The sequence below is a fragment of the Octodon degus genome, unplaced genomic scaffold (genome assembly GCF_000260255.1).
Source record: "Octodon degus isolate 3935 unplaced genomic scaffold, OctDeg1.0 scaffold00051, whole genome shotgun sequence".
In the NCBI taxonomy this organism is placed as follows: Eukaryota; Metazoa; Chordata; class Mammalia; order Rodentia; family Octodontidae; genus Octodon; species Octodon degus.
Window position 1 is genome coordinate 14,768,168 of NW_004524627.1, and position 13,969 is coordinate 14,782,136.

General features: G+C 43.1%; 1 protein-coding gene across 3 annotated transcripts in view; it reads right to left on the reverse strand.

Moving 5' to 3' along the window:
- Nek5 (NIMA related kinase 5) overlaps nucleotides 1-13,969 on the reverse strand; it is a 47,489-nt gene that overhangs the window by 23,592 nt on the left and 9,928 nt on the right. For all 3 annotated transcript variants that reach the window (XM_023717266.1, XM_023717268.1, XM_023717267.1), the window contains exons 5-10: nucleotides 9,654-9,708; nucleotides 8,936-9,136; nucleotides 8,761-8,863; nucleotides 6,443-6,573; nucleotides 2,774-2,952; nucleotides 394-460 (exon numbers count right to left, since the gene is read on the reverse strand). In XM_023717266.1, the coding sequence (XP_023573034.1) occupies nucleotides 394-460; nucleotides 2,774-2,952; nucleotides 6,443-6,573; nucleotides 8,761-8,863; nucleotides 8,936-9,136; nucleotides 9,654-9,708 (736 nt within the window). The remainder of the gene's footprint in view (nucleotides 1-393; nucleotides 461-2,773; nucleotides 2,953-6,442; nucleotides 6,574-8,760; nucleotides 8,864-8,935; nucleotides 9,137-9,653; nucleotides 9,709-13,969) is intronic.

The window sequence follows — 13,969 nt, forward strand, 5'->3', positions numbered from 1 at the left end:
GACTGGGTGTGGTAGTGTGTGCCTATAATCCCAGTGCCTGGGAGGCTGGAAACAGGAGGATCACTATGAGTCTGATCTATATAGTGAGACCCTGTACTAAACACGTAAAAAAATAATAAAATGCAAATAAATAAATAGAGAAAAGGAAAGAGGCTCAGAAAGGATCATGAACTGTCTGTGGTCACAAAGCAGGGATAAAATTGGGCTTCTCCCACTCTAATTTGAGCCTATTCTCATTATTCTTCTTTAGCATAAAAACCTGAGGCCTAGTAGGTGGGTAGTCTTCTCCTTCTAGTAGAGGGAACCTTGACTTAAGGGTCCATGAATAGCTGCTGTAAAGAAAGAAAATTATTAGGAAGTTCTGAAGATGCTCCTATTTGGTATTTTACTTACCAACTGCTTCTGCACTTTCAACTTGTATTGTTGAGCTTCAAACCTCCTCTGAAGGTACTCTACAGGCCTTTGGGAGGAAGAATGTCATTTTAAATGCAAATGTTATGGATCATGCCTCATGTGCTATAGTAGGGGCTTTTGGGAGGTGACTTGACCATGCATGTGTGTTGCTCATCATTGCAGTAGTGAATGGATGGGTTCAGAGCTGGGTGTGAAGTTGGGAGAAGCCTGCTGGGCAGACACGGCTCACAGGGTGTTGCCTGATGATATAGATCCCCTGTTGGCTTCATCCCGCGCTGCCCCCCGCCTGCCAAGTCACCAACGGTCTCTCCTCTGCTGTGTCCCCCTGCCATGCCACCCTGCCTTGGAGCCAGCCTCTTGCTTCTGTGGCTCTAATTCTTAATCTGTAAAGGGGACACAGCAGCATTTCACAGCACAAGCAATCAGGGCTTTGAAGGCAGCTGGCCAGACCTGTACAAAGTCCTGTTCGTTCATCCTACAGCTTGGAAATGGAGCTCTAGCAGAGAGAAAACTGGGGGTGGGGGCATGAGGAGGGGAGAACGCAGTCATCACAGGCTTCCTGGGACCCAGCAGGATGGGCAGACGTGGGCAGAGACAAGTCAGGAAAGAAAGGTTTCATGGTTCTGCTCCGGAGATAAAACCACCAACAACCAAAATAATCGCTACTTTGACAGCTTGCTCAGCTGCTCAGAGCAGAAGACATTTTCCCAGTGGCTGAAAAAGTTGTGTGGCTGCTTCCAGGTCACATGTGAAGTGTGCATCACAACTTGTGCTAATGAGACACATAATTTCGATGATCCTGAGGTAATTTAAAAGCGTGTCATGAGAGTGGATAAAACCATACCTACCAGCACCCAATATCTTTAAAAACAAACATCTACATTTCCCATTATGGAATTCTGAAAAAATTATTCTTTTATCACTCTTCCCTAATTTTTATTAAGTACTGCTGATACTGCCATCACACAGTCTCTTCAGTTTTTACAACTCATCCCAAATTGTGATTGCCTAGCATGCATAAGGCCCCAGGTCCTAACCTTACCATCAATCAATCAGTCAATCATCCAATAGCCAGAGACACCAAAGTTAGTGAATTCCTACCCCTCAACAACAATAAAATGATGACAAAATATTGCTTAAATAAACAACAATCAGGCTGAAGGTATGGATCAGGGTAGAGCATTGGCCTAGCATGTGTGAGGCCCTGGATTGTTCCCCAGAATCCCAAAAATAAAAACCATCTCTCAGACATAGGCCTTCAGGCCTGTGATGGTGTCAGCTGTTCTGGACACAGGAATACTGAAATCAGGGGAAAAACAAATCAGTGAAAATATTGTAGATCTGCAGAAATTTGTTATAAACTTTTAAAAAATCTATAAAAGCAATTTAAATTTATTTTCTTTTTTTTTTCACACTGGGATTGAACTCAGGACCTTGTGCTTGCCTGGAATGCGCTTATTCTACTGAGCTATTCCCAGCCTCACATCCATATTTTGAATTCCCTAGAATATAAGCACCAAATGAAATCTACTTCACGTTTCAAAATGCTCAAGTGATCATTTGATTTTAATCATTTGATTATTTATGATTCTTACTAGTAGCCTCTGAAAAATTAAATAAATACTATTTTAATCATCCCCCAGGTAGTAGACTTCACTAGGAGGAAGGAAAACAATATGAAACATTCAAGAGTATGGATCTTGCCTATGGTTAAATGGCACCATAAATAAGAAAATAAGCAACAATTTAAGGTTTTTGTTTTTGAGACAGGATTTTGCTATGTCTTCTAGGCTGGCCTTGAAGTCACTGTATAGCCCAGACTGACCTTAAACTCACAGCAATCCTCCTGCCTCAGCCTCCTCAGTGTGGGGATTATAGGCCAGGTGATTTAATTATTTAAAGTGGAGATTTTAGTAGCTCATTCTGGATTATATGTTTTAGGACAATTTGGAAGGATTTCAGAAAAAAAAATGGTGATAAATGAGGCAGGAGGTTAGGTATGGTTACTATGAATTTGGCAATTATAGATTTGTATTATGTATTTTATGCTAACTTTTTTTGGGGGGTACCAAGAACTCAGGACCTGGCACTTGCCAGGTAGACACTGTGCCACTGCCAAATGAAGACCCTTCATTTAAGCCCAGAAATTCAAGGTGACCCAGAAAACACAGTAAGACTCTGTCTCTAAACAGGCAGGCAGGCAGGCAAGCAGACAGACAGACAGACAGACAGACAGACAGACAGACAGACAGACAGACTCACTGACTCACTGACTCACTGACTCACTGACTGACTAGATGGCGGTATAGGAAAATATTTTCAGAGGACCAAAGCTTAGGTTGTTAGACTATCACATTACCATTGAGCAGGCGATGGACCATGACTTTCTTCCTCATTGCAACTCTCCTCAATTTCAGAATCTCTCTGAGGAACATAACCAGCCTCCTGGGCGCGCTTCCTCAAAATGTCAAGTTCAGCATAATAAAAATCATAATGTCTACAAATTGCAGCAAGTTTGGGATTTTCTATCATTTTTACCTGAGAGATTAAAAAGAAGAGTAAAGGTATATTTAAAATACATAATACGGGGGCCGAGGATACAGTTCAGTGGCACAGTGCTTACCTGGCAAGGACAATGTCCTGAGTTCACGTCTCAGTACCAAAAAAATAAGTTAAAATAAAATACATAATACAAATCTATAATTGACAAGTTCATAGTAACTGTACCTAAGACAAGGCATGGAAGGAAGGTGTATATTTACTGTTTTTACTCTAGAGATGTTTTCACACTAAAATATCTTAGAGTCATCAAATCCTAGAGTTGAAAAAGATGTCAAACATCTAAAGACTTGTAGCATAGCAGTTTACAATTTTGCCAATGAGTGGATACGAGTTATGTGCACTTCCAGGCTATCGTGTGAAAAACACTTTGCTAGCCAGTGTGTCAAGACAAGTTCCCAAACTAAACTGGTAAACTATTATTTGCTCTTTTTCATAAGCTTACTTAAACCTTATTGTATTTTACAGGAGAATAATACTAATATGTAAGTCACAGACTTGTGGGTTTGTAACACTAGTGGTTTCTGATAAATTGAATCAATGCAGAATGGTGTAACGGCCTGAAGATAATGAGCTGTGGACTCCCCGAGAGCTACACTTCCCTGGCAAACACAAGCAAGGGCATCTAGCTGCCGGGCCAGCACATCACCTCCCCAAATAGTCCTCCTGTTCTTGCCAACCAGAATGGAGTGAGAGAAGCAGAAACTAAGGCTTATCTTAAAGGGCAGAAGTCAAAAAACTAGAAGAGAAGAATCAGGCCAGATTAAGACAAGAAAACCAATCAAGACCCTTACTGAAGAGCGAGATGTCCTCAATTTCACATGAAGTCCAACACTTCAGTCTACTTAACAGTTGCTAATAAAAGAGGAAAAAAGACCAAAGTATGGAAAGGCCTAAGTTGGGGGTATGAACCAAGTGATTAAAATTGAAATGTCCTCACTACAAAGAAAGACCATGTCACTCTCTTTGTTCTTGCCTCATATACATATTAAATTAAACCATATCCAAGAAACAATGGACATAAGCATAAATTTTATTTTTAAATTTTTGGACAAGTAGTTTTCTTTGTTTTACTTTCACCAATATATAATCCAGAAGAAATTAGCAGTGACTGCTTTGGGGGGGGTGGTTGGGGAGTTTGTGATTACTTGTTGAAAATGGTTAGAAGTAGAAAAAAGTGTGGGATGGAAATAAACAACTTCTTTAACATTTCCTCTAAAATTCCAATAACAGAAACATCCAAGGTGGTTCCTTGGGGACCCATTAATTTCACTGCATCAGCAGCTGTTGGAATGAGGAGAAAAGATGTCATTTTACCAATTCTCCTAATTTAATCCAACCTTGAATCTTTTAATGTTTTCTTTCCTACAGGTGTAATACAGAATCCTCTTTAAATTTTCCCTCCCAGGCAGATCAGAGGTCACTTTAAGCCCCTTCTGTCTGCCATGTTGGACACCTTCCCACAATGTATGTGGAACTGGCAAGCTCCTACTTTATTTTTCATGTATTTAACACAGGGTCTACAGGGTCTACGGGGTCTCACTATACAGCCTGGACTCAGTGATTCTCCTGTTTTCTGCCTCCCAAGTGCTGGGATTACAGGCAAGGGCCACCATGCCCAGACTTATTGCCCTCTCAGCACACCCTGGGGTTGGGGCTGGCACAGTACACCTGGGATCAAACCCTGGCCACTGTGTTCTGCCTAGGCACGTCCTCCTTTTTTTCTAAAAAGGGGCAATAATTCAACCAACACTTTCAATAATCTCTTAAGCACCATCACATTTTTAGGGTGTATATATATATTGAAGAAACACCTAATCAGTGTGCTTCCAAATTTTTTTTTTTTAAGTAAGGGTCTACAGTGTCTACAGGGTCTCACTATGTAGATCAGACTCGTAAGTGATCTGCCTGTGTTCAGCCTCCCAAAAAGCTGGGATTACAGGTGCATGCCACCATGCCCAGTCTCAATTGCAGTCTCAGTGCCCCCCAGGGGCATGCTGGGGATTGAACCAGGCCACTGCATCTGCCTAAGCAGGCGCTTTAATCTGCTGAGCTATTTGGCTGGCCCTCCAAAATGTTTTTCTATGCCAGTGATGGAAAATCTTTTAGAGCTTCCAATAATAAAAACAAGTCCACTATGGCATGTGTGCTGTAGATTCATCAGCACTGCTATGAATAGACAGACAGATAGATAAAGTGATAAATAGATAGATATACTTATCTATCTATCTATTATTATTATTATTTGTGTGTGTGTGTGTGTGTGTGTGTGTGTGTGTGTGTGCGCGCATGCGCGCGCAGGGTCTCACTACACAGCTCGGGCTCATAGAGATCCTCCTGTTTTCAGCCTCCCAGACTGTGTTTACCTAAGCAAGCACTTAGTCTGCTGAGTAATCTCGCTGGTCCTTGAACATTCTTTAAAAATACAAGTTTTGGTACCTCAGTGGTACAGTGTTTGCCTAGTGAGAAATAGGCATTGAATTTGACAACCTGTAGCTTAAAAAAGAAAAAAAGCAATGGCCATTTTATCATTTATATATCAGAAGCATTTCATTAACTTGACCTAAAAGATCTAATACTCTATTAAAGTAGATTCCAATAATTATGAAGAAAGAAAACCTAAGTGGCCAGGAATGATGGTGCATACCTGTAATCCTAACTACTTTGGAGGCTGAGGCAGGATGATCACAAGTCAGGCCTAGCCTGGACAACTTAGCAAGACCATGTCTCAAAATGAAAACCACAAAGGGCTGGGAATATAGCTCAGCACACCCTGATTTCAATCCTCTGTGTTGGACAAAACAAACAAATAAACAACCTGGGGAAAGAGCAGTTACTATATAATAAAAACTTCTCACATTTAGAATTCTGAAACAGAACAGTGAGTCTGTTTGAGGCCAGCCTGGCCTATATAATGAGACCAGGTCAAAAGAAAAATAAAGTAAAACACACACAAACTCCTCAATTTTACACATAATACATTAGAGTTTAGAGTGTGAAGTGTACTATTTTATGTGATTTGTCTCATGTGAAAAACCTTATTCATATAAAATTTTGTAACTTATTTATAAAAAGAAACTAATATGTGATTGTAAGAAAATATAGCCCTTTTCTTTTTCTTTCTGTTTTTCTTTTTTTCTTTTTTTTGTTTGTTTTTGAGACAAGGTCTTGCCCACATAATTCAGACTAGTCTTGAACTCACAATGTAGCCCAGACTGGCCTCAATTTGGGGGCAATCCTCCTGCCTCAGCTTTCCAAGTGCTAGAATACAGATGTGTGCCACCACACCTGGTAGCATTTTTTATTTTTAAAATGAGAATAAAGTATCAAAAAGAACACTTTAGTGCTCATTACAGAATGATTATAATACAAGACCAGTGGGCTCCAACTTCATTGGCCCTAGTGGGCACTCACAGTCTTCTCAGGGGCCCACAGCTAGAGAACCGGGTGAGGGCCGCACAGGACTTACAGGCACAGGTCTCTGGGCTCCCGCTGGCGGGCTGCACTTGCTCCTACATGACGCGTCCGTCCTTGTAACAGGCACTGAGACCCCTGCTCTCAGACTCTTCCCCTGAAACTTCACTTTCTGCACTTTTGGATCTTATTTAACCAAAATAAAACAGAAATAAGGATTTAAAAAATGCAACCTCTTCTCTCTGGATGCTAGCAAGAGGATGAACATAAGCTGCATTTTATAGCACAGTAAGTTTGCTTTAGCCAGAAATGTTACACACATAGTAAGGGAGATGCTAATGAATACTAATATGATCTGTTGTGGATACAGAAAATCATTTCCCAGCTTTGCTTTATATATTTCTAGCAATATGTCAGACTGCTCTTTATTAAAAAGGAAGACCTGGTGTTAATGTTTACAGAAACACTGTCCATGGCTTGTAGTAAAGTTAAGTGTGGTTGTGACAGTGAGGGTTGGCAGGCCTCACAGGTCACCACTGCCCCTGCACTAGTGTCGGAAATGCACGAGTTGGTCTTCCATGTCTGTCTCCACCGCTATCACGATTTGTTCTCACTTTCCTACCTTCCCTATACCTGCAATGTAGACCATGTATGGGCATGGGGATGGATGGCAGTACTCGGGGCCTGGGGGGCAGTCAGGAGGAGCTAGGGTCTGAAGCCAATTTGGGCCAACAGCGAATTCCAGCCCAGCCTAGACAAGAGTGAGTTCCAGTTTCAAAAGATGGAAAGAAAGAGACAGAAGGAGGGAGAAGGGACAGTGCAGTGTCTCTCATTTTCAGTTTATCTACTTTCTACATACTCTCAGTCTAGACTGACCAGTAACAAGTGTCAAATTGAATTTAATTATCATTATTTGTAGTACTGGCAGCTGAATCCAGGAGCTTTAGCACATGAGACAGGTGCTCTGCTGCTGAGCTGCATCCCCAGCCCTTTTCACTTGGAGACTGGTACTGGAATTTAGGATCATCTTTCCTCCATCTCCCAAGTCACTGGGATTGCATGCATCGGCCACTGTGCTTAAATCTCAATCAATATGGCAAAGAGGCTTACTAATTTTGTCTTTATAATGTGCCTGGGTTTTTATTTCTCTATCCCAAGGCTAACATTTCCCTCTCACAGATTCCTTGGAGAGACTGTCTATCCCTTCCAATCCTATCAATTCAGACATAGCTAAATTCTACTGCTCCCACCTCCACACTGTCACAGGCTTTGTCATTTGCTCTTCACCAATGTGTACCCCACCTCCACACCATCACATGCAGCATTTCATCACCTCTTCTGATTCTGTTTGTCTTGTTTTACTTTTGTGACAATGTAATCCCAGTGGCAACGAACTCTATAGCTCAGGCTGGCCTTGAGCTTGAGAGCCCCTGACCTCAGCCACACGTGCTGGGATTGCCATGTGCACCATCACACCTGCCTATACTCTTGATTTCTCTCTCTCTTTTTTTTGTGGTACTAGGGATTGAACTCAGGACCTTGTGCTTGCCAAGCAAGTGCTTATGCTACTGAGCTATCTCCCCAGCCCCTATACTCTGATTCTTGACACATCACTAAAATTGTTCTCTCCACTTCCTGTTGCCATAAAATATCACGTTTTCTTTCCTTGCATCTATGCAGTTTTCTAAGATTCTAACTTCAACTGCAATCTCTCTCTCTCTCTCTCTCTCTCTCTCTCTCTCTCTCTCTCTCTCTCTCTGGTTTTTTGAGACAGGGACACATTATGCAGTTCAGGATGGCCTCAATTCACCAGGTAGCCTAGGCTGCTCTGGAACTCATGGCAATCTTCCTGCCTCAGCCTCCAGAGTACTGGGATTACAGGTGTGTGCCACCATACCCCGCATATGCAAGAGGATTCTTAATCACTCATCCATCTTCTCTACTTCAGAAAATAAACTTGTTTTCTCCCTTGTTCGTCTCCTTCTACCCGCCCCTTCACCACACACAAGTGACGTTTGGGTTCAGCCTCTTCTTCTGTAGTGCTTCCTGAAGGTTTCCTGGCCGAAAGGAAAGGACCTGAACCTCAGGGTCGCACCTGAGCTTGACACCCACTAGCTCCTTGTAAGGAGACAATTTCATTCCTTTTATTACTCGGACGTTCTAATCGTCCTTGTGCAATATATTTAGTGAGATTTCCCCACTCATGTTTGCAGCCGTCTGACCGTGTGAGGCACTCGTAATAAATGCTTTTTTAATGGCAGACAGTGAGTGCGGACATCAAAAAAAAAAAAAAAAAAAAAAAAAAAGAAGATGAAGAAAGGCTCAGCTTGATAGTGGCAGGAAACCCAGTATCGGCGATTCTGAGCCACGCACGGGGGCTGAGCGCCTTCCTTCCCTCCGGGTCTGCAGCTCCGCTCTCTGGCCGGGCTATGTCCCTGCTTCCTGGCAGCCGGGCTGCAGGCTCCTCCCCGAGCACCTGAAAGCAAGCGCGCATCAAGGACTGGGAGACCCACGCTCTGCCCAAGCAACCCGGGGGCCCACCAGTCACCTCGGGAGCCGAGTACTTGTCTATCAGCTTCTCCAGGAAGGGCCTCTTCAGGATGGAACCCTCGGAGGGGCGTTCCCGGGGCGACACCCGAAAGAGCTGTTTCACCAAGCTCCGGAGGTCGAGGGAAAACCCTGGTGGTATCGGGGCGACGCGCGCCTGGAAAATCTTCAGAGCCAGCTGGTGCAAGTTCTTGCCCTCGAACTCAGCGCAGAGAGGACCACGGCAAGTCAGGGAAAAGCTAACTACAGGTGCCAAGGCAGTGCGTGTTCTAAGAAGCAAAAGAATGTTTCCACTGCAGCTGGGTGTGCTGGGGCCGCCCTGCCTCGTGGCTCTCCACGCATCTATCCTAAGATATGCAGGATATGCAGGCAATTATTCAAAAACAGGCTGTGCACACGCGTTTTCATGCACACTTGGCTACCACGGAAATTTAAACAATCTAATAGATCCGAAAGTTAACATTTTTCTTCCAGAAGTTAATTTCACTTATATGATTTGAATAATTCAAGATGCCAGATATGGTGGTGCATTCCTGTAATGCCAGCACTCAGGAGGCTGAAGCAGGAGGATCACCATGAGTTTTCAGCCAGCCTGAGCTAAATATGAGATCAAGGTTAGTCTGTGCTACACAGCAAAACCCGTCTCAAAAAAATAAATAAATGAAAAGGTAAATATGTAAGTACTTCAAGATTAATTTCATGATTAACAACATACTTACAGGATGCTGGAGTGTGCAGAGTTCGTATAAGACACAGCCAAGAGACCAAATATCCCTAGGGAACATAAGAGTTTACACAGCAAGGAGGCATCCATGATTGCGGTTGTAGAGTCTTACTTGTGTGTAGCTTTATTTTGTACAGGTTAACCAGCTTTTACAAGTGCTTTCAGACATATCATCACTTCTAAGAGGTAAAATAAAAACCATCTGTAGTGTATCAGGTACCTACCAGTAGCAAACAAAAGATATACAAACTTTACGACAATCTCACGGCTCACCATTGAATTCAACTACATGCGCCTAACAGAAATGTGTCCATGAGGAAACTTCAGGAAATTTGAGGGAGGAAACCTGTAACCAGAAGGTAAATTGTGGTTGATTTCAAAAGGTATATTCCATCCCAACGTGGGGGCACATGCCTGTAATCCCAGTATGTGGGAAGCTAAAGTCAGATTGTTGTGAGTTCAAAGCCAGCCTGGGCTACAGAGCAAGACCCTGTCTCAAAGAACAACAAGAAGACAAAACAACACAGACAAAGGGTACATTCTACTCAAGGTTCTTGGCAAAACCAAAGTTATAGTAAGTGTTGAATATCCCATCTGGGTCTCAGTAAATATCTGAAAAATGTACTTGAACATTCTTTACAGACTTAGTAGTGTGTGTGTGTGTGTGTGTGTGTGTGTGTGTGTGTGTGTGTTTGTGTGTGTTAGTGATCAGACCCAGCACCTCAAGCATTCTAGGCAAGCACTCTACTACTGAGCTACATACACCCAGCCCTATTAGTAGACTTTGATGTCCTACTGATTTAAGAAGTTACTTTATAGAAGGGCGGGCCAGATAGCTCAGGGGACTAAAGCACCTGCTTAAGCAGAGCTCAGCAGCCAGGGTTTGATCTCCAGTGTGCAGTGTTGGCCCCTACCCCAAGGGTATGCTGAGACAGCAATTAAGACTGGGTGTTGTGGCACATGCCTGTAATCCCAGCACTTGGGAGACTGAGAAAAGGAGAATCACTATGAGTCCAATCTGTGTTGTGAGACCCTGTCCACCCTGTAGACCCTGTCCTAAAATAAAAAAATTAAATAAATTAAATAAAAAGAAGTTACTTTATAGAACCAAAAGCAAAATTCAATCTAAAAGACAAAAGAGAATGTGATATATAGAGGAGGTCTTCAAAAAGCTGAAGCAAAGACACCGAAGAGGGTAGAGTGGGCCATGGGTAACTGAGTGGTGGAACTTGAGCTCAGCATGAGACAGCCCCAGCTTTAATTCCCAGTGTGTGCGTGTGTGTGTGTGGGGGCTTTGAAGCTTTATATCTTAGGCATAGAAAAAATGTTTTGTATTCTATCTTGTTTATAAATAAATATTGGAAGATAGAAGTTGATTTAAAAGGTTAAAGTGGATTTTTAAAAGTAGCATATTATTGCCACTGATGCCCTCCCCCCCCAGCCACACACACACACACACACACACACACACACACACATTAGGATGAGGCCAAGGAGGATTCAGTACTTCCTACCCTCTGGGCCAAAGTTGGATGAAACCTCATGTGGATGTGTTCTGGCTTTTTGTTCTATCCCTTCTATTAAGTGCAGTGCTTTCTGTACATGCAGGGTGAGGCTGCTCTTCTAACCTGGCCAAATTGCCAAGTGCAAATATACTCATCTGAGCATTTTTGTGGGCTTCTTTTGTGGGCTTCATTTCTTGGTACTGGGGATTGAACTTGGGACCTTGTGCTTGCCAGGCAGGCACTTATGCCACTGAGCTGTATCACAGGCCTTTATGGGCTACTCTTGCAAGAGGGTGAAAGAACCCAGAAATGCCAGAGGGCTGGGCAAGATTGAGGTTTGAGAAGCACTGGCCAGGAACATAAAGATGATAGATGAGAAAGAGACAGAGACAGAGACAGAGACAGAGAGAGACATAGAGAGAGAGACAGACAGACAGACAGACAGACAGACAGAGAAAGAACGTGCATTTTTTAATAGTTGGTATATTGTGTCAATTTGAGAAGTCTAGAAGCGTAACTAAGTCAGCAATTGTTCATCCTATAAGGTAGAGGACATGTCCTTACTGCTCTAAGATGTTTGACTAAGTGACTAGCAGGGGGCCTCACTTTGTAAACACCTTGAGCCTGCACAAGAGGAGGGCACAGAGAGGGTGTGGGTGCCTCTCCCACCTGGGGTTGGGCAGTCTAGAGATTAAGAGGCTTGCTTTCCACCTTTTTTTTTGTTCTTGCAGATTTTGGTCTCCTCTGCTGCCTTGAACTGTTGCCCCTGTGCTATGACCCGCTGCCTTGGGGCAGCGGATTACAGACTGAAACCTCCATAAGCTGTGAGCTAAATAAACCTTTCCCCCTTTCACTTTGGGTGTTGGGTATTTTGTCTCAGCAATGAGAGAAAAGTAACTAACATATAGATGAATGTAAATACCCCACTAGCTGATGAAACTCTGTGTGTGTGTATGTGTGTGTGTGTGTGTGTGTATTGTGCATATGTGTGTGTCAGAAAGAGAAAAACTGACACTACAAATCTGACTATAGCAGAAGGCAAGTAAAAACTAGTAGGAAACAAATTTAAATTGCTTTCTACAGTTTATAGAAATGCAGGGGCCATTGGCCAGAATCTGTTTGGTGGGTAGCCTTGGCCCCAAGCTTCTGTCTCCAGAATAGCTCTGTGGCCGCCCTAGGGACTTACATGCCCAGAGGGCTATGAACAGTAAGGAAGCCACTTGGGGCTAAGTGGTAAGAACCCTGGCAACCAGGGCATGGTCTCCCTGTCTACAGGCGCCTCTCTGATTCCTGATCTTCCAATTTTAGAAGCACCAAAGGTACGTGTTTTGCAATATTTTCTTTTTTTCTTTCTCTTTCTTTCTTTCTTTCTTTCTTTCTTTCTTTCTTTCTTTCTTTCTTTCTTTCTTTCTATCTTTCTTTCTTTTTTTTTTTTTTGAGATAGGATCTCACTATGTAGCCCTGGAAGGTCATGAACTCACAGTGATCCTCCTGTCTCAGTCTCCAGAGTGTTGGGATTACAGCCCTGCACCACATCTGGCCTTTTCCACATTTAAATGCTGATTCTAATTCCTAAGAAGCAGTACAAGTAAATGAAACAATGCTGCTGCCTCAGAACTCAGCCTGTCAAAGCTAAACTCCATTCCACTGCTTACCTTCCTTCCAGGATTATCCACCCGCATTACTGAACAGTTCTAGGACAACCTCACTGGGGCCAGGGGATGGCATATATTTATCTCCAGAGGAGAAATATGCATAGATATTTGATAGATAGATAGATTGATTTTTTTTTTAAACAGGGTCTTTTTTGTAGCTCATGCTGGCCTTGATGTTTCTTTGTTGCCCACGTGTGGGAGGCACAATAACTCCAGGCGTCTAATCCTAGTGCACATGGGTTTCTGGGTTCCTCTTCCCCTACCTCTGCTGAGCTAGGTTCCTAGTTCTTACCCACCTATTTTCCATAAGTCTCCTGCTATGCCCAGGAGGTGGGACTTCCTGTCATAGCCTGGTTGCCTAGTTACTCTCGACTTTTACCTGCCCACGTCATTTCCCTATGCCTCCACTATATATACCCAGCACCTCCCCTGAATAAACGAGACTTGATCAAAATCCTGTCTTGTCTCCATTTCTCGCATCTCCTGTCCTTTGTCCCCTCTTCAATTCCCTGCTTCTCCTCCAGGTGACCTTTGTTGACTGACCCACTGGTTCAGGACAAGTGGTGCCCAACGTGGGGCACCTGGTATGGCAGATACAGTGACAGAACTGTTGGAGAGAGCCGGCAAGAGAGAAAGACAAAAGAGAAAGTGAAAGAGGCCTGTGCGGCAGTTGCCTGCTGCAACATCTGAACCTTGGTAAGCGGACGGCACCCCATTTCCCTTTTCCTTTGGCAATGGAACAGGCATTAAGTGAACATGAGATATTTGTAGAAAGTTTGACCAAAGCATTAAAGGAGTGAGGAGTAAAGGTTAAAATTAAGGATTTGTGTCAATATTTTGAATATATTAAACAAGTTTGCCCATGGTTCCCTATTGAAGGAACTATTGATCAGAAGAGATAGAAAAGGGTTGGTGATGCCCTTAAGGATTATTATGAGACTTTTGGACCTAAAAAGGTCCCAGTGATACAGGGAAGTAAAACTCCTGACCTGATCTAAATGAGTTCGTGTTCTCTAAAACTGAAAAATAGGGGCCAGGGAGATGGCTCAGTAGGATAAGCGCTTGACAGGCAAACGCATGGATCTGAGTTCAATCCCCAGTTCCGAAAAAAAAAAAAATCACTTCCCGTCATTGCTTATAGACCGGAAGTC